The sequence below is a fragment of the Mobula birostris genome, chromosome 3 (assembly GCF_030028105.1).
Source record: "Mobula birostris isolate sMobBir1 chromosome 3, sMobBir1.hap1, whole genome shotgun sequence".
In the NCBI taxonomy this organism is placed as follows: domain Eukaryota; kingdom Metazoa; phylum Chordata; class Chondrichthyes; order Myliobatiformes; family Myliobatidae; genus Mobula; species Mobula birostris.
Genome location: NC_092372.1, coordinates 186,937,006 through 186,963,051, shown reverse-complemented (window position 1 = coordinate 186,963,051; position 26,046 = coordinate 186,937,006). Strand labels below are relative to the sequence as shown.

General features: G+C 42.1%; 1 protein-coding gene across 12 annotated transcripts in view; it reads right to left on the bottom strand.

The window, feature by feature from the left end:
* LOC140195483 (sickle tail protein) overlaps positions 1 to 26,046 on the bottom strand; it is a 696,918-nt gene that overhangs the window by 166,218 nt on the left and 504,654 nt on the right. For all 12 annotated transcript variants that reach the window (XM_072253835.1, XM_072253840.1, XM_072253833.1 and 9 more), the window contains one exon: positions 88 to 286. In XM_072253835.1, the coding sequence (XP_072109936.1) occupies positions 88 to 286 (199 nt within the window). The remainder of the gene's footprint in view (positions 1 to 87; positions 287 to 26,046) is intronic.

Below are 26,046 nucleotides of genomic sequence, written 5' to 3'. Positions count from 1 at the left end.
ATTTTTTTTGAAAGAAATGAAGTCTTTAGAAACAAAGTCATCCTGTATCCAGTTATGTATGATTTGACAATAAGAACATCAGCCTACCTCAAGTCATTTAGCTCGTAGAATACATTCCTGGCTTCATCCTTAATGTATACAGCTACATTTTGAGACTCCAGCATCTTCATTGTAAGCTGTTTGGGGAAGGCACGTACAAAGAGTGCATGAACTGTATCCATTGATGTGATTTCATTTGGCATTGCAAATTGTGTCACTTCATCTCCATACTGAAGATACAGTACACCTAGAAACAAAAATATAAAATTAAAGATACACAGAGAAAACTAACTTAACTTTAACCATGCAACTCCAGTAGTATAAACATTATAAGCACATAAGAAATAAGAGCAGAAGTGGAGAATTCAGCCCGTTAACCTTCTCCTGCAACATATTAAAAACTAAAAAATATACCGTGCTACCTATTATTCAACAGACAGGAAATACTGAACTATGTCACCCAAAAAGAGGTCAAAATTCTATACCTGATTTTACTTCTCTCATCAGGAATATATTTCCTAAATGCCCTCATGTCAAGAAAGTAGTAAGATAAAATTTGCCTAACTTGTGAGAGCTGCCCAAATAGTTTGAGGATGTGAGGCAACAACAAATTAATGCCATATGAACATTTCTAGGGCCTCAGACAGCAGCAGGTTGTCACGATTTTCAAAAAAGATGACATTTATAACTGTGCTTGAGATGCATTCTGCAAACACTGAGTTCTCAAGAACTTAAAGAAAGGAAATAAATCCTGAAATAATTTCTGGAACCAAGTTTGTTGTTTAAAAGGGCAAAATGTCGAAAGGGCAATGTTATGACAGTCATGGGGGATTTAAATATGCAGGCTGATTGGGAAAATCTGCTTGGCACTGGATCCCAAGAAAGAGAATTTATAGAATGCCTACAAGATAGCTTTTTCGAGTAGCTTGTGGTCAAGCCCACTGGGAGAAAGACTATTCTTGAATGGGTGATGTGTAATGAACTAGATTTTTATTAGGGAGCTTAAGTTAAAGGAACCCAACCTAATATGATGGACTTCATCTTGCAAATTGCAAGGGGGGGGAGCTGAAGTCAGATATATCAGTATTCCAGTGGAGTAAAGGGAATTATAGTGGCATCAGAGAGGAGCTGACCAAAGTTGATGGAAGTGGGTGCTAGCAGGGATGATGGCTGAACAGCAATGGCTGAAGCTTCTGGAAACAATTTGAAGGTGCAGCACAGATACATCCCTAAGAGGCAGTGGTATTCTGATGTAACTGTAGCTGACAAGGGAAGTCATAAATAGCATTGAAGCCAAAGAGAGGACATGTAATAAAGCAAAAATTAGTGGGAAGGTTTTAAAAACCAACAGATGGCAACTAAAAAAAGTCATAATGGGAGAAAAAGATTTAATATGAAAGTAAGCTAGCCAATAATATCAAAGAGGATATCAATTTTTTTCATATATACAAAGAGTAGAAGAGAGGCGAGATTAGATATCAGACCACCGGAAAATGATGCTGGAGAGGTAGTAACGGGGGACAAGGACATGGCAGATGATCTGATGAAGTATTTTGCATCATCTTCACCATGGAAGACACTAACAATATGCCCTAAATTCAAGAGTGTTAGGGGGTAGAAGTGAGTGGAATTGCTATTACTAGGAAGAAGGTGCTTGGGAAGCTGATTGTGGAGGCATTGGTAATGATCATTCAAGAATCCACTAGATTCATTCATGTCCCAGAGGACTGGAAAACTTCAAATGTAATTCCACTGTTCAAGAAGGGAGGGAGACAGAAGAAAGGAACTTATAGGCCAATTAGCCTGACCTCAGTGGTTGGGAAGATATTGGAGTCAATTATTAAGGATATGGTCTCAGGGAACTTGGAGGCACATGATAAAGTAGGCCAAAGTTAGCATGGTTTCCTTAAAGGAAAATCTTGCTTCACTAATCTGTTGGAATTCTTTGAGGAAGTAACATGCAGGATAGACAAAGGAGATATTGTAGATGTTATGTTTGGATTTTCAGAAGGCCTTTGACAAGGTGCTGCACATGAGGCTACTGAACAAGATAAGAGCCAATAGGGGATTAGCTGAATGGCAGGAGGCAAATAGTGGGAATAAAGAGAGACGTTTCTGCTTGGCTGCTGGGTGAGTCGTGGTATTCCACAGGGGTCAGTGTTGGGTCCCCTTCTTTATATATTATAAGTCAATCATTTGGATGACCGAATATACGACCATACAAAGATAGGTAGAGGAGAACAAAGTGTTGAGGAAGCAGGGAGGTTGCAGAAAGGCTGAGACAGATTACGAAGAAATGGAAAATGAAATACAGTGTCAGGAAGTGTACGGCCATGCACTTTGGTAGAGAGAACAAAAGTGTAGACTATTGTTTAAACAGGCAGAAAATTCAAAAGTCGGAGGTGCAATAGGACTTGGGAGTCCTCTTGCAGGACTCCCTAAAGATTAACTTGCAGGTTGAGTTGTGGTGAGGAAGGCAAATTTGATAGGACTAGAACATAAAAGCAAAAATACAATGCTGAGGCTTTATAAGGCACTGGTCAGGCCACACTTGGAATATTGTGAACAGTCCTTATCTAAGGAATAATGTGCTGACATTAGAGAGGGCTCAGAGAAGGTTCACAAGAATGATTCTGGAAATGAACTGGTTATCATGAGCAAACAACAGGAATTCTGCAGATGCTGGAAATTCAAGCAACACACATCAAAGTTGCTGGTGAACGCAGCAGGCCAGGCAGCAACTGTAGGAAGAGGTGCAGTCGACGTTTCAGGCCGAGACCCTTCATCAGGACTAACTGAAGGAAGAGTGAGTAAGGAACTGGAAGAAGATAGCACCAGCAAAGAATGCAACCAAGGGTGACATTCTCCAGATAGATTACAAAACAACTACTTCCACTTCTATTACATCCTCTTTTTCTTTCAAATGTGGCTCTGCTGCTGTTGGAGTCTGTGATCTACATTTTGGTCGTGTGTTTTTGGGTGAATTGAATGACCTTGCCCTTTGATGCCTCAGAGGGTGTATGGTGACAATTTGAGCAAAGCATGCAGCTTCGAGACCGGGCGAGTCGATGATTGAACTCATTTCTAGCCGATCTTACCAATTAAAGCACCAAGAAAGATTGAAATCAGTGAGGGAAGTGCGGAGAGTGAGCAGGTGTTCAGCACTGTCTACCAGCCTCTCACTCGCTGCAGCCAGAGGAAGGTGCCAGCAGTTGGTAGTCTCTCTCCCCCTCTTACTCAATGCTGTCAGAGGATAGTGCTGGAGTCCTGGGGCTTGGGCAAGGGTCAATCAATGCAGTTTGTCGATTGGACTCTGTAGCTCATCTTATGATGCCTAGACACTCTCGACTTCGTGTTTTTATATTCTGTGTTTTGTTGATCATTTTTGTCGTTTGCGAGATTTGTTTTTTTTTTGCAAGTTGGGGGGACAGGGTTGTTGTTTTTTCTTTGAATGGGTTTCCACGGTTTTTTTTCTATCATGGCTGACTGTGGGAAGATGAATCTCAGAGTTGTATACTGTACACATTCTTTGATATTGAATGTACTTTGAAACCTTGTGAAGGTGCAAATGAAGGCACAGGATTCAATTCCTCCATAATGGCAATATTTTTAGTCTTATAAGCAACATAATGCATTCCATGTTTAGAGGCAGTATGCAGCTGCCTTTCATCTGTCATGACACTGTGATTTCGCCATATCAGTCAGTGTAACAGACTTCACTGTGATCTGTGCACTCATATTCCCAGGTCCCTCTGTTCCACAACCAGTGTCAGTACCCTGCCATTCACCGTACAAATCCTACCCTGGTCTGATTGTTCAAAATGCATCACCTCATTATTACCCAAGCTAAAATCCATTTGCCATTCCTCACCTCAACTCCCTACCTGATCAAAATCCCTTTGCAATTCATGGTACCCTGCTTCACTATCAACAAGACCTTCTTCATTCCTGAAGAGGCTGAGTTTATCATCGAAACGTTAATTATAATCGATACCTGTACCCAGCTGGAAGCCGGAGAAGAGATTATTCATTCAAGACCTCTAAATTTATTCTTATCAGCAAACTTGACAATCATTCCATATGCACTAAGATCTAAATTATTCACTTAAATAATGAATAACGGAGTATCCAGCACTGGCCCATGAGATACCCTACAAGTCACAGGCCATCATTCAGAGAATCAACACTCAACCATCACACTTTGCTTTCTGACAACAAGCTAATCCTGAATCCACCTCACAGGTCAGTCTGCATGGAGGAACTTGTCAAAGACCTTACTAAAGTGCGGGTGGGAATAGAGGATTTGTGGAACAAGATCAGGATTTTTGTTGAGTAGCTTGTTGTGTATTTAATATTTCAGTAGGTTTTGAGTAATGTTGTAAATATATCGCTTGATTAAGCATTCTTGTTCATTTAAATAATTCATTATGGGTTATATGGAAAATTAAGTGAATTACAGAGGTTATGATACTACCACATCATATGTACATGCCTCACTTAAAGTTAAAAATGAAACACATACATTTGTTCCTGGCTCTGTGTTTCCTTTAAATTAGTTTTTATGTTTGGGAGTCACACAACATTACAGTGACAATAAGCAAGTTCTAAACAAACCCAAGATAATTACCTACAAGTTGCAGCACAGCAAGGCTTTTGAGTTTTTAAAAAAAGTGCGGCAAAAAACAATCAAGTAAAAAAAAGATGCAGCACATGCTTCTTCAGAAAAGACGACGTTCAAGTTTTTTTAAAAAAAGGGGGAAAAACAGACTGGGTGATAAAATAATAAATAAAAAAGCAAGCATAAATGGCTAGCTACATTGCAAAAAGACAGGTTTGAATGTACAATGGTTAACTGGATTTGTGTTCTGAGTGAATTCAGCAGTATTTTAAAGCAAATGAAATAGCCAATGAAAGTTCAATTCCAATTTTGCTGAGTGCAATTGGATTTAAAGGCATACAGTTTGCTTAGAAGTTTGACTGCTCCAACCAAACCAGTTAAAATGAGTTTTGCTGTAATCATGAAAGTAACAGAGGAACATTTAGAAACAAAACCATGGTTGACTGCAGAACCTTTAAGTTTCATAAGTGGAATCAAAATGAAGGGAGTCCATTTCTGCACATATAGCTCAATCGTAGAAGTTGTCTGAACCCTTGTCAGTTCAGTAATAGGCTCAGTAGTGCACTGAGAGATAATTTAATTTGTGAAATCTTACAAGAAAGCATTCAAAATGACTCCTACCTGAAGAACAACTATATTTAAAAGAGCAGTTGAAATTGCTGTATCAATGGAAAATGCAGACAAAGGCGCAAGGGAGTCAGGAATGAACGTGAGTGTGAACAAAGTTGCAATGTTTAAGCAGAAACCGGCCTGGCCGAACAAATTGTATTACCATTTGTAGCAGGGGGTCAGATACACCAGACCAATTCAGATTTAAAGACTTGCAGGAAATGCAAAAAAGTAGGACACATACAAAGAGCATGTCCAGCAGACAAAAATAAATGCACTGCACAGGGAAGAGTGAAAGATAAAAAGTCAAGTTTCAGTCTCAAAAAGAGCCCTAATCTGCATGCTGTTGATCAAAAATCTGATAATGGTGAGAGTGAAACTGGACCAGGTAGCCTTGAGATTTATAGTGTGAAAATTAACAACAGACAAGCAATATAGTTTACATCAGAAATTAACAGCATTTTAACTAAAAAGGAACTGGACACTGGCTCGGCTGTTTCAGTCATTCCACAAAATGTGTTTGAACAGCATACACTAGAGAAAAGATAACTCCTGTGGGAATGACATTCGTAACAATGAAATACAACAACTAACAAGCCACATGGTACTTGTTTGTGGTAAAAACAGGGACCTTGAGTGGCTGAGACAACTACAACTTGATTGGAGATTCATCCACCATCCGTATGCCATTATCACAGCAATAGAGCCAACTGCAAGCAAATTAAGAAAGGTACTAGATGATTCCACAGCATTGTTCAGGGGTGGCATTGGAAAACTCAAACAGATCAAGGGCAGAGTAGTATTAAATGAAAATGCCATACCCATGTTTTACAAAGCCCGTCCAGTTCCTTATACCATCCATGATAAAGTGAGCTAGATCACGCAGAAGCTAAAGAAATTCTTTCTCAGGTTGAGTGGAGCCAATGGGCAATACCAGTAGTCCTAGTAGCAAAGAAGAACGGGTCTGTCAGGACCTGTGGTGATTTTAAGGTCACCAACTCAGCACTGAAGGTAGACTAATACCCTCTGCCCAGGATAACAAACCTTTCTGGAAGGAAACACTTCAGCAAGGTGGACTTAGCTGAGGCCTTCCTAAAGATGGAGATGGAAGAAGAGTCCAAAGTATTTCCCACCATAAACTCACACAAAGGGCTTTATCACTATAATAGGTTTATTTTTGGACGAGCATCTGCACCTGCACTTTGGCAGAATGCCATGGACCAGGTGCTGCATGGCTGCCCAGGCACTTAGTGTTACCTAGGAAACACTGAATGCAATCCTATAAATTGGGAAGAAATGGCAGCAAAGCTGCGTGAGGTGACTTTCCAAAATGTAAAGGAAATGGCAATGTCAGACACTGTACTCACACATTATGATCAAAATTATCCAGTGAACCTTGCCATGCACTGTTCGAGTTACCAACACCTCCAAAAGAAAGGTATCTAGAGGTGTCAGAACCACTTCCTGCAATCTCAGAATGTAGTCCAACAACCACTGCAGAGGAGGCCCCAGAACCTGAGATTGTTTCACAGCCCCAAGTGTCACCTGCCAAGCAGAGTGACCACACCCCCGCCCCACTGCTCGGGAAAGACATTATCCCACAAGAGTAAGAAATCCTCCATCGCAATTAAATCTTTAGGCCAGAATGAGACAATTTAAAATTTACTATGCTTTGGATGTCTGTATAGCAGTTGTATTATATAGTATACAGTGTAATAGTTGAGATGCATTCCACAGAGTTAGAGTTTATAGCTAAGCACGGAGGAGTGTTGTGTGTTTAATATTTCAGCAGAACTTGAGTAATATTGTCAACATATTATTTGATTAAGAATTCTTGTTGGTTTAAATAATTAACGACAGGTTATATATAACTATAAGTGACTTGTATATGTTATGACACTACCACATCATACGTACGTTCTTCGCTTGAAGTAAAATATGAAACGTATACATTTATTCCCAGTTCTGTGTTTCCTTTCAATTAGTTTTTATGTTTTGGAGTTACAAAACATAACAGGGCTACAGCAAGCTCAAGAAGTCAGATACTTTGCAACAGATTCTAACAAGGGAATGATAACAAGGGTTATTCGGTTAGTTTTCTGTGATCTGAACCATGAATCTGCAGAGACAATTGAAATTCTACCCGAGCAGCAGAGAAATAAAAACTCCTATAATTAGACAAATCTAAGCAAAAAGCAAGCATCAGCAATAGCAAACATGAAAAGACAATTGAAAACATCTATCAAATCCACTTAAGATGATCAGAGAAGGAAACCTGCCACCTTTACCAGGCCTAATTGTGACTCCAGGCTCAGCAACATAATTGACTACTAATTGCCTCCCCGGTTCAGGATCAGTTAAAAATGAACTGTAAGTGTTGGCATTGCCAGTGACATGACCGGCAATATAAATAAAAAAGTGCACTCAGTTCCTCGTTCCCTGATTGCTCAGAGAGCTGTCACCTTGGATTTGGATGAACCACTACTGACAGAGCCTTCCAGGTCTTGTGCAGCCTGTTCCTGGACCAAAGGTCTATAGGCTCATTCAAGAGAAATCTCCTGGCTGTCTAGGAGTCTCTTCATTTCATGCCTTCCAATACAGCCCTTGTGTAAGCCACAGTGCCAGAATGTGGCAACATCATGTACAGTCTACAGTATAATTGTTAAGGGTCACGTGATTTTAATAGCCAAAAGACCAGAGCATTCAAGAAGTTCAAGTCGCCATAGCTGGAGGTAATGGAGCTCAGCAACTACACCTCATACTTGCTCTGTCAAAAGACCGACGGAGATAGGAGCAGAATTAGGCCATACAGCCCATCAAGTCTGCTCTGCCATTTTATCATGGCTAATCCCAGGTCCCACTCAACCCCATACACCTGCCTTCTTGCCATATCCTTTGATGCCCTGACCAATCAGGAAACATCAACTTCCGTCCTAGATATATCCACAGTCTTGGCCTCCACTGCAGTCTGTGGCAGAGCATTCCACAGATTCACTACTCTTTCCTAACCTTTGTTCTAAAAGGTCACCCCTCAATTCTGAGGCTGTGCCCTTGAGTTCTGGGTGCCCTTGAGTTCTGGATACCCCTAGCACAGGACACATCCTCTCCACATCCACCTTATCTAGTCCTTTCAACATTCGGTAGGTTTCAATTAGAGCCCCCGCATTTTTCTAAATTCCAGCAAGTACAGGCCCAAAGCTGCCCAACGATGCTCATATGTTAACCCCTTCATTCCCGGAACAGTTCCTCGGTTATGTTAATCCACCTAAATACCCGTATCTGATCTGAACTCCTTTTCACTCCCCTTTGTCCATTTTGTTGCAGCTGCCCCTGTTTTCTGCTGTCTGCTTTGCTGCTCTTCTTCCTCCACTGAGCCTGAAGACAGCTTCACAGGACCACCCACAAATGCAGTCGGCCATCACCATGACAATAGCAAATGCCAACTCAGTATACAACGCTCAGCTGAGAAGCACCCAAACTTAAGTGGCAGTCTGAAATTACAAACTAGTAATTAAGCTGCATATGTCACAGAATCAATTTAAATAGCTCTGCTCACCACTTAGTTCTTTCAGATACACCTCATTATTGGGGAAGTTCAGGATGTGGTGAGATAGGCAGTAGCTGAATATTGGGAGGGAAAGGTACATCAAAAACACACAGGTCCTTTGCATGGAACACTGGAAATAGTAAATGTTTTGAATATTTGCTATGCACTAGTGAAGAAAGGGGAAAGGTTTGAAGGGAAAGATTTAAAAAGGATATGAAGGGCCGGTTTCCTACACAGAAGGTGGTCGGTATATGGAAAGAGCGGGCTAAGGAAGAGATAGAGGCATGATCAATTATAGCAAGTAAAGACATTTGGACAAATAAATCCATAGGAAAGATCCAGAGGGACATGGCCAACTGCAAGCAAATGGGACCAACTCAGTTGGACACTTTGGTCAGCATGGATGAGCTGAGCTGAGCTGAGCTGAGGGGCCAGTTCCCAAGCAGGTATGATTTAATAAATCATTGAATCATCTTACTCCTAATCACATGCAACAAGTCTACCTCGACGCAAGTGCAAGATTCTTCTTCACTAGAGTGCTCTTCTGAGCACTTAAAACAAAATGGTGACCTACTACATGTGTAGGTCATTATATCTCTTTTCTGGACAGCAACAATATTAGTCTCTTAAGATTTGTTGTTAAATGTTTATCTTTGGCATACAGAGGAATCCACTGATGAGAATCCCTCAACAAATGAATCAAGTACAGTTGCCATTCTATTAGAAGATGTTAGGGGGTGGGGTGAATCTTAAAGCAGGATGCAGAAATTTAACTTATAATTATAAGTTAAACGATAACTATTATAATAGCTTTCACCCATAGCCTACCCCCAGCCAGATTTGCTCTTGAATATAAACATATATAATTTTAACAAAAAATGTCAAACAATTCCTCCCTCTCTCTCAATATGACAAACTTACTTTGTGAACAAGTGTACATCAGTTGTGTGGTCTTAAAAGCAGTTAGTTTGTTTAATAATATGAGCCTCACAACATTGAAGGTAAATATTAAACATGAGGAATAACCTTCGGTATTTGTTTACTTATGCAGAAAGTAAGTTTGCATCACATTTTATAAATATACCCAGTTTCCTCTTCATTTCCATATTTAAAATCTAATTCCAAATGCCGATCATACACTGCATAAAAAATTAATACCAGCCCAAGCTTAACCTTCCAGTAACCTGAATCACTTATTTTCTTACATATTTTTTAGAATCACAGAGTGAGAGAACTCTACAGCACAGAAACAGGCCCTTTGGCCCATCTAGTCCTTACCAAACCATTAATCTGCCTAGTGCCATCAACCTGCACCCAGACCATTGCCTTCTCCACCCCTCTCATCCATATACCCATTCAAATTTCTCTTAAATATTCAAATTGGCCCTACACTCACCAGTTGCACTGGCAGCTCATTCGACACTCACATTATCCTCTGAGTAAAGAAGTTCCTTCTCTTGCTCCCCTCCAACTTTTCACCTTTCACACTTAACTCATGAACTCTAGCTGTAGTCTCACTCAACCTCAGTGGGAAAAGTCTATTTACATTTACCCTATCTATACCCCTGAAAATTTTGTATACTTCTACCATGCCTCTGCTCAGTCTTCTACACTCCAGGGAATAAAGTCTTCATCTATCCAACTTTTCCCTATAACTCAGGTCCTCAAATTTCAGCAGCACCTTTGTCAATTTTCTCTGCACTTTTTCAACCTTAATTAAGTTTTTTCTGTAGGTAGGTGACAAAACTGCACACAATACTCCAAATTCAGCCTCACCAACATCTTACACAACACCAAAATAACATCTCATCTCCTGTACTCTGTACTTTGATTCAAGAAGGCCAATGTGCCAAATGCTTTCCTTACATTCCTATCTACTATTATTTAAGAAGGGGGCAAGGAAGCAAAAAGGAAATCATAGACATCGGTGGTTGGGAAGTTGTTGGAGTCGATGGTCAAGGATGAGGTTACAGAGTACCTGGAGGCATATGACAAGATAGGCAGAACTCAGCATGGATTCCTTAAAGGAAAACCCTGCCTGACAAACCTATTACAATTTTTTGAGGAAATTACCTGTAGGCTAGACAAGGGAGATGCAGTGGATGTTGTATATTTGGATTTTCAGAAGGCCTTTGACAAGGTGCCACACATGAGGCTACTTAACAAGATAAGAGCCCATGGAATTATGGGGAAGTTACATACGTGGATAGAGCGTTGGCTGATTGGCAGGAAACAGAGAGTGGGAATAAAGGGATCCTATTCTGGTTGGCTGCCGGTTACCAGTGGTATTCCACAGGGGTCTGTGTTGGGGCCGCTTCTTTTTATATTGTACATCAACGATTTGGATTATGGAATAGATGGCTTTGTGGCTAAGTTTGCTGATGATACGAAGATAGGTGGAGGGGCCGGTAGTGCTGAGGAAACGGAGAGTCTGCAGAGAGACTTGGATAGATTGGAAGAATGGGCAAAGAAGTGGCAAATGAAATATAATGTTGGAAAGTGTATGGTTATGCACTTTGGCAGAAGAAATAAACGGGCAGACTTTTATTTAAATGGGGAAAGAATTCAAAGTTCTGTGATGCAACGGGACTTGGGAGACCTCGTACAAGATACCCTTAAGGTTAACCTCCAGGTTGAGTCAGTAGTGAAGATGGTGAATACAATGTTGGCATTCATTTCTAGAGGAATAGAGTATAGGAGCAGGGATGTGATGTTGAAGCTCTATAAGGCGCTGGTGAGACCTCACTTGGAGTACTGTGGGCAGTTTCGGTCTCCTTATTTAAGAAAGGATGTGCTGACATTGGAGAGGGTACAGAGAAGATTCACTAGAATGCTTCCCGGAATAAGAGGGTTAACATATGAGGAACGTTTGTCCGCTCTTGGACTGTATTCCTTGGAGTTTAGAAGAATGAGGGGAGACCTCATAGAAACATTTGGAAAGTTGAAAGGCGTGGACAGAGTGGATGTGGCAAAGTTGTTTCCCATGATGGGGGAGCCTAGTACAAGAGGGCACGACTTAAGGATTGAAGGGCGCCCATTCAGAACAGAAATGTGAAGAAATTTTTTTAGTCAGAGGGTGGTGAATCTATGGAATTTGTTGCCACGGGCAGCAGTGGAGGCCAAGTCATTGGGTGTATTTAAGGCAGAGATTGATAGGTATCTGAGTAGCCAGGGCATCAAAGGTTATGGTGAGAAGGCAGGGGAGTGGGACTAAATGGGAGAATGGATCAGCTCATGATAAAATGGCAGAGTAGACTCGACGGGCCGAATGACCGACTTCTGCTCCTTTCTCTTATGGTCTACCTGTGATGCCACTTTAAAGAAATTATGGAAACACATTCTCAAATCCCTCTGTGCTATTACACGCCTCAGTGTCCTGCTGCTCACCGTGTGAGAGTTATCCTGGTTGGTCCTCCCAAAGTGCAACACCTCACAATTGTTTGCATTAAATTCCAAACACCATTTTTCAGCCCTTTTTTCCAGTTGGTCAAGATACCACTGGAAGCTTTGATAGTCTTTCTCACTGTCTACTACACCCCCAGTCTTGGTGTCATCTGCAAATTTGCTGATCCACTTTACCACATTATTATCTACATCGTCGATACAGATGACAAGCGACAACAGACCCAGCATCAATCCCTGCTGCATACCACCAGTCACAGGTGTCCAGTCAGAAATGAGCTCTCCAGCCTACCCTAACTGAGCACTGCCGTGACATTTTCCCTGTCCAGTAATGCCACTCTTCCCCCTTTAATCTGTCCTGCCCTATCACGGCTAAAGCAACAGAACCCCAGATCACTGAGCTGCCAGTGCTGCCATCAAGTCTCACTAATGGTTATAATGTCGTGACACCAGGTGCGGATACATGCCCTGAGCTCATTCGCCTTGCCTGCAATACTCCTTGCATTGAAATATATGCAGCTGAGAACATTAGTCCCAGCATGCTGAACCTTTTGATTCCTGATCTTGGGATGTAGGCTTAGCAATGCCTTTCTCCACAACCACTGCACTATCTGTTCTGGTACACTGACTGCCATCTAGTTTAATCCCCCACCATGCAGAATTAACAAACCCTTCTGCCAGGATGTTAGACCCTCCGTTCAAGCACAAACTGTCCCTTCTGTACAGGCCCTTCCTTCACTGGAAGACAGCCCCAAGATCCAAAAACTTAAAGCCCTCACTCCTGCACCAGCTCCTTGGCCATGTCTTTAAATGTATGATCTTCCTATATCTGGCCTCACTCGCACATGGCATGGGTATCAATCCCGAGATCAGAACACTGGAGCTCCTGTCATTTAAGTTAGCGCCTAACTCCCTGAACTCACTTTGCAGGACCTCACCACCATGGCATTTCCACAACCTCTGGCTGCTCACCTCTCCGCTGAGGAATGCTGTGGACTTGATCTGAGATGTCCTTGGCCCTGGCAACAAACCATCCGAGAAATTCGTTCTCATCCACAGAACCTCTTTTCTGTTCCCCTACCAACAAATCACCACAGCTCGCCACTTCTCCACCCTTCCTTTCTGAGCCACAGAGCCAGACTCAGTGCCAGAGACTCAACTGTGATTTTCCTCTGCTAGGCCATCTTCCCCCAATAGCATCCAATGCATTAAAATTGTTGTTAAGGGGAATGACCAGAGGGCTACTCTGCACTGGTTGCTTATCCACTTTCCCCTTCCCCCTTCCTGATAGTCAACCAATTACCTGTGTCCTGTATGTTGGTTGTAACTACCTCCCTGTATGTTCTGTCTATCACCCCTAAGCCTCCTGAATGATCCAGAGTTCATCCAGTTCCAGCTCCAACTCCTTATCATGGTCAGTGAGAAGCTGCAGTTGGATGCCTTTCTTGCAGATGTAGTAGTCAGGGACACTGAAGGTCCTTACCTTCACACACGCTGCAAGAGGAACATTCCAGTATACTGTTGGGCAGCTCTAAATGTCCAATAAGAAAGAAAGATTAAATAATGAAAAAAAGTCTACTTACAGCCAAGCCTCTCCTCACTGATGGCCTGAAGCCTAAACTCTTCACTTCAGCACTGGCCTAATCACACAATGGCCGCTCCACTTTAACCTAACATTTTTTTGGTCCTTGTCAAGTACCAACTGCCCCCGCTCACTTCTCTTAAAATCTCTCTCCCTCTACACAATACAATGACTACTCAATACTCTGGTGCACAAAATGCTCTGCAGTGAATTCTTGATTTACATTTTCTTATTTATAATCATGTATTGCACTCCTCAGACAATTTTCCAGATTAAAATGCCAGCTCCTGAAGCATGTCATTTATGTGCAAGCCCAAACTAGCGATTAGCTTTACCTCAGCCCTGAGTTGCCTTCAGTACATTCTTGTCTCCCTTATGATTTGGAAATCACAACTGGAAGCAGCACTAGAGATATGGCCCAACCAGAACACTGAGCATTTGTTTCAAAACTCCTCTGACCTGCATTCAACTGTTCTATCTCTGTGGTTTAGAATTCCATCAGATGAGTTAACTGCTGCTACTAAAGCTTTGCTCAACATTTTCCATGGCACACCATCCTGAGATTGTGAAAGGTTCTAAACAGATATAAATAAATATATATTATTTACACCAGAAGCTATTTTCATCTACCCATATTAAATCTTGCTTTCCATTTATCAACTAACATACTTAAGCAGTAGAAATCCAGAGCATTCTTACTTGTCTAGTTCTACTGAACCAACAGGTTTAATATCAGCAAACCTGATCACCTTATAGCATTCAAGTCATTTAGGTAAATCAGAAGTAGTAGTAGCTAATATGTGAAGTAAAAGACATCTAAGTCAAGTCTTGCCTCATTCTAAATCAATGGCTAGGATTTTATAGTGTTAATGATGGCGAACAACAGCAGTCTCCCATCAATACACCTTAAAGATTCAAAGTACATTTATTATCAAAGTATGTATGCAGTGTAAAGCCCTGAGATTTGTCTTCCTGACAGACAGCCATGAAAAAAAGAAAACCATGGAACCCATTAAAGAAAAACATCACAACGGCAACAAAAAAAAAGTGAAAAACACAGAATAAAAAACACAAGATCAAAAGTGCCCAGACATATTCAGTTCAGCCCAGTGATCATTGTCTGCAGACTGCCCCAATCAAAATTACAACAAAAAAAGGAGCAACCAGAAACCAGAAACACATCATAGGTGAACTCCAGAGTCCAATCCACAAACTGCATCGATTAAATCCTGCCCAAGACCCAGAACAGACAGAGAGAGACAGAGCGAGACAGAGAGAGAGAGAGCAACAGAGCGAGACAGAGAGAGAGAGAGAGCAACAGAGTGAGACAGAGCAACAGAGATAGAGGGGGGGCAGAGAGAGAGAGAGAGAGAGAGGGAGAGAGAGAGAGAGAGAGAGACAGACAGTGACAAAGAGACAGAGAGAGAGACATGCAGACACCTTCCTCTGGCAACAGTGACTGAGAGGCTGGTAGATGGTGCTGAACACCTATTCGCCCTCTGCGCTCGCCTCAATGATTTCAATCTTCCTCGACACTTTAATTGGCAAGATTGGTGAGAATAGAGTTGATCATGGACTCCTGCCCCATCTCCAGGCTCCTTGGCTTCGAGGCTGCACGCTTCACTCGGTCTCACAGAACTCTCTCAGAGATAGCAAAGCACCAGGTTACTCAATCAGCCCGAAAACACACGACCAAAATGTAGATCACAGGCTCCAACAGTAGCAGAACCACATTTGAAAGAAAAAGGCAGCATGAAAGAAGTGAAAGAAACAGTTTTGTGATCCATCTTCTCGGTGCAATTTTGAGAGTTCTGTGAATGCATAGCATAATACAGCAAATCCTGAAGCTTCATAAACCTTGAAGTTTTCTGGTTGAATTCAGTATTACAAATTAAAATATTAAAATAAAAGTTTTATTTCCATACAGACATACTGCTTGAAAGATCATTAGAACATAATTCCAGTGTGGATGATTGCAATCTAGAATTCACTGCCCGAGCGGGAGGTGGAGGCAGGTACTCTCAGAACATTCGAGAAGTTTATGGACGAGCATTTGAAACATCAAGGCATAGATAGCTACATAGAAATGCTGGTAAATGGGAATACGAGATTCTGCAGATGCTGGAAATCCAGAGCAACACACACAAAATGCTGGAGAAGCTAAGCGGGTCAGGCTGCATGAATATACTGTTGACATTTCAGACGAGATCCTGAAGAAGACTGTCCTGATGAAGGGTCTCAGCTTGAAATGCCAACTTGGTAAATGGGGCTATTGTGGATGCGTACTTGATGTTTGGCAGAGGCACAATTGTCCAAATGGACTACTTTTGTGCTTATGATTCCATGACATATTTATCAAATTTCTTTCAAGTGAGTCCCTATTCAAACAGTTTCATGTTAAAACTGTCATTAAAAGTTATAAATCTGCTGAAGTTATACAAAACTGTAACAGGGACCACAAACAAGAAGTTTTACTAGAGAGAGTACTACACCTACCTCTTATCATCCTCCCTTCCCAATTAACAAGAAGCACCCTTGATTCATCATTGACCATAAAGTCTGTGCCAACAATAACTTCTCCAATATGTACTTTTCATGAGAAAAAATGATCTAAAAATAAACCACAAAACTATAGGCTGGTGAGCCTGACGTCAGTAGTGGGAAAGTTATTGAAAGGTACTTTGAGGGACTGGATATATAAGTATTTGGACAGAAAGGGCCTGATTAGGAATAGTCCACATGGTTTTGTGTGTAGCATGCCATGTCCAACCAATCTCATGACGTTTTTCAAGGAAGCCACTCGGATAGTTGATGAAGGGCAAGGCAGTGAACGTTGCCTGCATGGATTTAAATAAGGCATTTAACAAGGTCCCGGAAGGGAGGTTGTTCAAAAAGACTCAGTCGCTCGGCATTCATATCAGGTAGTAAATTGGATTAGACATTAGTTTCGTGGGAGAAGCTAGGGAGTGGCATTAGATGATTAGAGGAACTCAGCAGGTCGGGCAGCATCCGTGGAAACGTTGACTGATCATTTCCACGGATGCTGCCCGACCTGCTGAGTTCCTCCAGCGTGTTGTGAGTGTTGCTTTGACCCCAGCAACTGCAGAGTATTTTGTGGTAGTAAATGGTTGCCTCCCTGACTGGAGGCCTGTCACTGGTGGAGTACTACAGGGATCAGAGCTGAGTCCATTGTTGTTTGGCATCTATATCAATGATCTGTATGATAACATGGTCAACTGGACCAGCAAATCTGCGGATGATGCTAAGATTGGGGGTGTAGTGGACAGCGAGGAAGGCTATGACTTGCAGCAGGATCTGGATCAGCTGTAAAAACAGGCTGAAAAATGGCAGATGGAATTTAATGCAGACAAGTGCAATGTGTTCCACTTGGGCAGGACCAACCAAGGTAAGTATTACACAGTGAATGGTAGGGCACTGAGGACTGAGGTAGAACAGAGGGACCTGGGAGTACAGATTCATAATTAATTGAAAGTGGCATCACTGGTAGATAGAATCGTAAAGAAAACATTTGACACATTGGCCTTCATTAATCAATGTATTGAGTACCAGAGATAGGATGGTAAGTTGAAGTTGTATAAGATCATGGTAAGGCCTAATTTGAAGTATTGTTTACAGTTTTGTTACCTACCTACAGGAAAGATATAAATAAGGTTGAAAGAGTACAAAGAAAATTTACAAGGATGTTGCCAGGTCTGGACGACCTAAGTTATAAGGAAAGATTGAATAGATTAGGACTTCATTCATTGGAATGTGGAAGACTGAGAGGAGATTTGATAGAGGTATACAAAATTATGAGGGGTATAGATATGGTAAATGCAAGCAGGCTCTTTCCACTGAGGATGGTGGGACTTAACAGAGGACATGGGTTAAGGGTGAAAGTTGAAAGGTTTAAGGGGAACATGAGGGGAAACTTCTTCACTCAGAGGGTCATGAGAGTGTGGAATGAGCTGCCAGCACAAGTGGTGCATGCGAGTTTGATTTCAACGTTTAAGGTAAGTTTAGATAGGTACATGGATGGTAGGGGTATGGAAGGTTATGGCACCGGTGCAGCTCGATAGGAAGACAGCTTTAAATGGACAAAGTGAGCCAAAGGACCTGTTTATGTGCAATACCTTTTTTATGATTTTATGACTCTAAAAAGCGAAAATCTTTATTTCATTCATATAGTATATTTAAGCTGAAAGTCTGGGTTTGCCATGAATAACCAGTCATGCGGCACTTTTAGAGAGTGCATAACACATTCAGGCTAATTCCTTTGATGAAATTATTTGGTGCGATCAGAGTGACTGACAGCCAGCCAAAAGCCCCACTCAGAGAGCACATGAATGATACGTTTCAGCTCGTTACGTGATATAACTCCAAACTCTTCCTGCTCCTAATTCCTGCCACAGAAACACAAGAATGAAACCATTCTGATAATGAAATTGAAATTTATCAACTCCATTCAAGGGAATAACACATGTAATGTTAATAAGTTTATTCATATAATTACCATATCACTTCGAAGAAGTTTGAGACATTTTGACTTGATACAGTATGCACTGAGATGACTTACAAGATGATTCTTCCTTTCTTTATTTATTCAGAGACAGAGCATGGAACAGGCCTTTCAGACCAAACAGGTCGCAACACCCAGCAACCCACCTATTTAACACTAGCCTAATCACAGGGCAGGGACATGCTTGTCCTAACATGCGAAGGCAGCTCTAGCATACCAGGTGGATTAGATCAACAGTAACATACAGCTGCCGGGAGAACGGTACTGCAAAGCTTTGAGGACAGCAAACACCATGACAGGACATAGAAGTAGTCTCAGTCATCTACTACAACCATGGAAGACCCAGTTTCTGATGAATACTCATACCATCGGACCCGGACTTCTGAGGTCAAGAGAGCGAAAATGCCCCAGTACAATGGGTTTTCCACATTAAAGCACTCCCACACAGGGCTCCTGTCACTGTTGGATATGACGGAAAATCAACCGATCATAGGACAATTTAAAATGAGCAATTAACCTACTACCGGGTACCTCTTTGGACTGTGGGAGGAAACTAGAAGACTCATGCAGTCATGGAGAGAACGTACAAGTTCCTTACAGGTGGTGCTGGAATTGAACTCTAAACACTGACTGTCCTGAGTTGTAAAAGCGTCATGCTAACTGTTATGCTACCATGGTGTCCCTGACAGAGTGTGAGTGTGTGTGAGACACACACACACACACACACACACATTTATATATCTGCATCAAAGTGATATTTGCCACTTTCACAGAACATCACAACACAGGTACAGGCTCTTTGTGGTGAACCAATTAAATTAGTAATCAAATGTCTAACTAATCCTTTCTGCCTACACAATGTCCATATCCTTCCACTTTCCCCATATTTATGTGCTTATCTGAACATCTCTTAAATGTCTCTAATATTTCTGCCTCTACCACCATCCCAGTCGGCGCATTCCAGATACCCATCGATCTCTATTAAAAAATAACTTGCCCGTCACATCTCCTTTGAAATTAGCCCCCCTCACCTTAAATGCATGCCTTTTGGTATTAGGCATTTCAATCATGGGAAAAAGATATTGTCTGTCCACTCTATGCCTCTCATAATCTTATAAACCTCGATCTGATCTCCCCTCAGCCTCCGCTGCTCCAGAGAAAACAAGTTTATCCAACCTCTCATTACCACACATGCCTTCTAATCCAGGTAACGTTCTTCTGCACCCTCGGCATCCTTCCTATAATGGGGCAACCAGAATTAAATGCAATACTCCAGATGCAGCCTGAAGGCTTATAAAGCTGCAACATATCTTCTTGACTTTTGAGCTCAGTGCATTGCCTAATAAAGGAAAGCATGTCATATGCCTTCTCAACACTTTATCAACCTGTGCTGACACATTCAGGGAGCTATAAATTTGCACCCAAAGATCCCTGTTCTCACCAACACTGTTAAGGAACTTGCCCTTTGCATTTGACCTACCAAGGCAATATTTCACGTTTGGCCAGGTAAGACTCCATCAACCATTCCTCCACCCACATTGGCAACTGATCTATATCCTATTGTATTCGTTTGCAGTCTTCTACACTATCCAAAACACACCAATCTTCATATTTTCTGTAAATGTATTAATCAACCAATCTACTTTTTCAGCTGGGTCATTTATGTACATCACAAACAAACATCATTAATCATAGACCCCTTCAGCTAGAACAAGTCCCTTAAACCACAACACTCTGTCTTCAATGGGCAAGCCAATTCTGTATCCAAAGGGCCAATTCACCATAGATCCCACGCATCTTCATCTTCTGATGACTCCTCCATGAGGCACTTGTCAAATGTCTTACTAAAATCCATGTGGACAACATCCACAGAATCAGAATCAGGTTTATTATCACTGGCATGTGATGTGAAATTTGTTAACTTAGCAGCAGCAGTTCAATGTAATACATAATAAAGAAGAGAAAAAAAATAATAAAAATAATAATGTAAATCAATTACAGTATATGTATATTGAATAGATTTTAAAATGTGCAAAAATCAGTGATACTGTATATTAAAAAAAAGTGAGGTGGTGTCCAAGGGTTCAATGTCCATTTAGGAATCAGATGGCAGAGGGGAAGAAGCTGTTCCTAAATCACTGAGTGTGTGCTTTCAGGTTTCTGTACCTCCTACCTGATGGTAACAGTGAGAAAAGGGCATGCCCTGGGTGCTGGAGGTCCTTAATAATGGACGCTGCCTTTCTTAGACAGCGCTCGCTAAAGATGTCCTGGGTACTTTGTAGGCTAGTACCCATGATGGAGCTGACTAGATTTACAACCTTCTGCAGCTTCTTTCGGTCCTGTGCAGTAGCTCCTCTATACCAGACAGTGATGCAGCCTGTCAGAATGCTCTCCATGGTACAACTATAAAAGTTTTTGAGTGTATTTGTTGACATGCCAAATCTCTTCAAACTCCTAATGAAGTATAGCTGCTGTCTTGCCTTCTTTATAACTACATCGATGTGTTGGGACCAGGTTAGATCCTCAGAGATCTTGACACCCAGGAACCTGAAACTGCTCACTCTCTCCACTTCTGATCCCTCTATGAGGATTGGTATGTGTTCCTTCGCCTTACCCTTCCTGAAGTCCACAATCAGCTCTTTTGTTTTACTGACGTTGAGTGTCAGGTTGTTGCTGCGGCACCATTCCACTAGTTGGCATATCTCACTCCTGTACGCCCTCTCGTCACCACCTGAGATTCTACCAACAATGGCTGTATTGTCAGCAAATTTATAGATGGTATTTGAGCTGCGCCTAGCCACACAGTCATGTGTATACAGGGAGAGCAGAGCAGTGGGCTAAGCACACACTCCTGAGGTGCGCCAGTTTTGATCATCAGCGAGGAGGATATATTATCACCAATCCACACAGACTGTGGTGTTCCGGTTAGGAAGCTGAGGATCCAATTGCAGAGGGAGGTACAAAGGCCCAGGTTCTGCAACTTCTCAATCAGGATTGTGGGAATGTTGGTATTAAATGCTGAACTATAGTCGATGAACAGCATTCTGACGTAGGTGTTTATGTTGTCCAGGTGGTCTAGAGCCATGTGAGATTGCGTCTGCCCTTGACCTATTGTGGCGATAGGCAAATTGCAATGGGTCCAGGTCCTTGCTGAGGCAGGAGTTCAGTCTAATCATGATCAACCTCTCAAAGCATTTCATCATTGTCGATGTGAGTGCTACCAGCCGATAGCCATTTAGGCAGCTCACATTATTCTTCTTCATCACTGGAATAATTGTTGCCTTTTTGAAGCAAGTGGGAACTTCTGCCCGTAGCAGTGAGAGGTTGAATATGTCCTTGAATACTCCCGCTAGTTGGTTGGCACAGGTTTTCAGAGCCTTACCAGGTATTACACAGCTCCATCTTCATCAGTCACCCTTGTCATAGAACAGAGAACATAGAAATCTACAGTACATTACAGGCCCTTCAGCCCACAATGTTGTGCGACCATGTAACCTACTCTAGAAACTGCTTAGAATAGCCCTCTATTTTTCTAAGCTTGATGTACTTATCTAAGAGTCTCTTAAAAGACCCAGTTGTATTCACCTCTACTACCATCGCTGGCAATGCATTCCACACAGCAATCAAATTAGTAAGACATGACTTGCCCCGCACAAAGCCAAGCAGGCTGTCCCTAATTTGGCTGTGTTTTTCAAAATGTTCATAAATCCTATCCCTAAGAATTATTTCCAGTAACGTCCCTACCTGGCACAAGACTCACCAGTCTATAGTTTCCAGGATCACCCTAGTTCCCTTCATGAATAATTGAACTACATTAACTACCACCAGTCCTCCAAGATACCACCTATGGTTAGAGAGGACATGAAGACATTGGTCAAGGCCCCAGTAATCTCTTCTCCTGCTTCTCTCAATATCCCAACAGGCCCTGGGGACTTGTCCACATTAATGCTCTTTAAGAGACCCTGCTCTGTCTCATCCTTTACCTCAAAATGTCCTACCACACCAATATGCTTGGCATGAATCTCACTATTTTCCACGACATTTTCCTTGGTAACTTCTCATTACGGATCTCATCCACATAATCCACATCCAAGCTATTGTTCCTGCCTTTATCCTTGAGTGGTCCTACCCTCCCCCTCCTTCCTGCTCTTGATTATAGAATGCCTTGGGATTTTCTTTAATCCTACTTGCCAAGGACTTTTCGTGGCCCCTCCCGGCATTCCTAATTCCCTTCTTGAGTTTTTTTTCTGGCTTCTTTATAATCTTCAAGGCTCTGTTTGTTCTAGCTTCTGAAGCTTTACTTGTTTTTCCTTTTTCTCCTTGACGAAGTTCATCACCTCCCTCGACATCCAACGTTCTCTCACCTTGCAATCCTCGCCCTTCCTTCTTATTAGAATATACCTGTCCTGTACTCTGTGCAGTTGTTCTTTAAACACCCTCCACAGGTCAGATGTAGACTTGCCCAAAAATAGCTATTCCCAATTAGCTCCCCCTAATTCCAGCCTAATACGCTCATCCGTTGTCCTGCGCCAATTTAATACTTTCCTGCAAGATCTATGTTTATCCTTATCTATATTTACCTTAAAAAGTAAGGAGTTGTGGTCACCGTCCCCTATCTGTTCATCCACTGAAATGTTGATCACCTGGTTGGGCTAATTACCCAACATCAGCTCCAGTCCTTTTGTTAGACTATTGATATATTGATTAAAGAAACCCACCTGGATGCACCTGAAAAATTCTGTCGCATCTAAACCTCTTGCACTAAGAAGGGCCCAGTTTATATTTGGGAAGTTTAAGTCCCTTATGACAACAATCCTATTGTTTTACATTTTTCCTTAATCTGATTGCATATCTGTTCCTCAGTGTCCTGGTGGCTACTGGGGGTCTGTAGTACAATCCCAGAGTGTACTACAGACCTTCCTATTTTTGAGTTCCACTCATATAGGCTCAGTGGACGAGCTCTCCATTATATCCCCTCTGAGTGAAACTATGATATTGTCCTAGATTAGGACTGCAACTCCCCTACCTCTCTTACCTCATTCTGTATCTTTTCTAAAACATCGAACCCTTGGGATATTAAGTACCATTGCTGTCCCTCTCTCTACCAAGTCTCTGTAATGTACTAATCCATGCTCTAGGTTCATCACCTTTACCCGTAATACTCCTGCATTAAAGTGAACGCACTTCACACTATCTGTTCCATTATATCTATTACTTTGCTCCTGCTTATTTTTCCTGGCCATGATATCTACCTTTATCTCCATCCTCCACTTTCTGACCTGGTGCTCTCATTCCTGCCCCTCTGCCAAACTAGTTTACTCCCTCCTAAGTAACACGAGCAAACCTTCTGGCAAGGATATTGGTTCCCCTCCAGTTGAGGTGCAATCTGTCCCACTTGTACAGATCACCCCCTGCCCCAGAAAAGGTTCCAATGATCCAAGGACCAGAAACCCTGCCCCCCTGCACTAGTTCCTCAGCTACTCAGACATTTGTACCATCATCCCATTCCTGCCCTGCCCAGCACATGGCACTGCATGGATTATACCCAGTCTAATCCAGAGGTTACTAGCTTGGAGCTCTCAGTTTTCAGCCCCTTTCCTAACTCCTTATATTCACTGCTCAGGACCTGTTCCCCATTTCTACCGATGTATTTGGTACCAATATACACCATGATCTTTGGCTGCTCTCCCCTTCCCTTGAGAATATTTAGCAGCTGCTTTGGACCCTAGCACCTGGGAGGCAACACACCATCCTGACATCTGTTTTGCAACCACAGAGTCTCCTATCTGTCCCCTTAACTATAACGTCTCATATCATGATCGCTCTGCCTGATTCTATCCTTCCCTACTGAGCCTCAGAGCCAGCTACTGTGCCACAAGCCTGGCTGCTACTGCTGTGGCCCGATGGGCCACTCCCAACCCCCCTACCCAGCAGTATCCAAAGAGGTGTACTTGTTGCTGAAGGGAATGGCCACAGAGAAACCCTGCACTGACTACTGACTCCCCTAACTTCTTGTGATGGTCACCCATCCACTACCTGAAGATTGCATTCTTGGTGTGACCTCCTAAGTAAAAGCTTTATCTGTGAGAGTTTCAGCCTCCTGGATGGTCCTGACTGCATCTAGTTCCAGCTCTGGTTCCTTGGCCTTGTCAATGAGGAGAGTAATTGGGTGCACTTCCTGCTGATGCTGTCATCAGGGAGACTGTTAGGTAACCTGTAATCCCACATTTTACAAGAGGAGCGTTCCACTGCCTTAACCACCATCCTGCCTGTGCTGTTATCCATTTGGCTCCAACTTCTTAAGCATAAATTCTACAACCAAATAAATTACTCCAAAGGACTCAGCACCTGTCCTTGCCAAAGCCTGTTGAGCCAAAGCCTCACACTCTATCTCTTACCCACTACAACAATGGTCATTCCCTTACACCTCATTTCTTTTTATTGGTCCTTGATAAATTACTAATAACCCAAGCAATCTCTTGCTTCACAGACAAGTCCCTATCTGGTGGAGCCATTAATAAATGGATTTACTAAGCACTCCTGCAGACTCTTACCAGGAATTAGTTGACTTATTAAATTCCGCCAAATATTTGTCAACAATCTGAAAACACATCAAGACCAGAGAAACTGTTGTATCAAAGACCTCTGGTATAAGAATCAATGCAGAGTGCCATGGGGGTTAGCTTCCTGTCCTGTTTTGGACTTCAGAAATCAAACTGCAGATGCTGGAAATTCTCAGCATGACTGGCAGTATCTGTGGAGAGAGAATCAGTGAATCCTTCAGGTTAAACACCTTTACTCTCTTTGACAAATGCTGTTCAGCCTGTACCCATACAAAGCTTGGAAACTGCGTGACTTTCCTAACCTCCTCCATTCACCCTGCTCTCATGTTCACATAATCCACCTCTGACAGCTTCCTTTCCTGATCGCTCAGTCTCCATCTCAGGAATACAAGCATCCTTTACAAGTCTCCAGACTCCCACAGTTACCCTAAAGATTATTTCTCCTACCGTACCTGCTGTAAGGTCTCCAGTCCATTCTCTTTGTTGCTTGTATTTGTTCTAATGATGAGATTCTTCACTTAAGTGCTCTGAAAAGTTGTCCCTTTTCCTTAATCAGGCCTTCCCTAGTACATTAACAGATCCAATCTATTTCTTGCTCTTGTGCTCTCAAACGCTCTGCTCCTAGTCAAAGCAAGGTTAGAAATCCTCTAGTCCACCCCTCCAATTTCAGCAATCAATGGTTAATTTCATAATTTCCACAGTTCTGACAAGATTCTACTGTGAGACAAAACTTCCCGCCTCACACTTCCATGAGCAAATCCTGACCTATTATCCTTCTCTCTGAACTATCACCTCTAACTGCCCTATTAACATATTTGACTGGAGAATCACTGCAATTTGTCCCTATGGCAACACCATCCTCTTAACCAAAGATATCCTCTTAACCAACCCCTCCTGCCCCCCCCCCCACCCAACTTCGTGGAAAATTAAAACTAAACTGCTTTCTCTTTCTTTGATGAAGGAAGTCCAAACTGAAGCGTTAACTCTGTTTCACTTCCCCACAGGTATTGCCTAACTTGTTGAGTGTCTCTAGCACTTTCTGTTTTCCATATTATACATGAAACATTTACTGAATCAGAAATCATTGACACGGTTTTAGCATCATATATCTGCATGATCCAATAATTTATAACCTGATTTCATTCCCTCATATTTACACTGGATGAG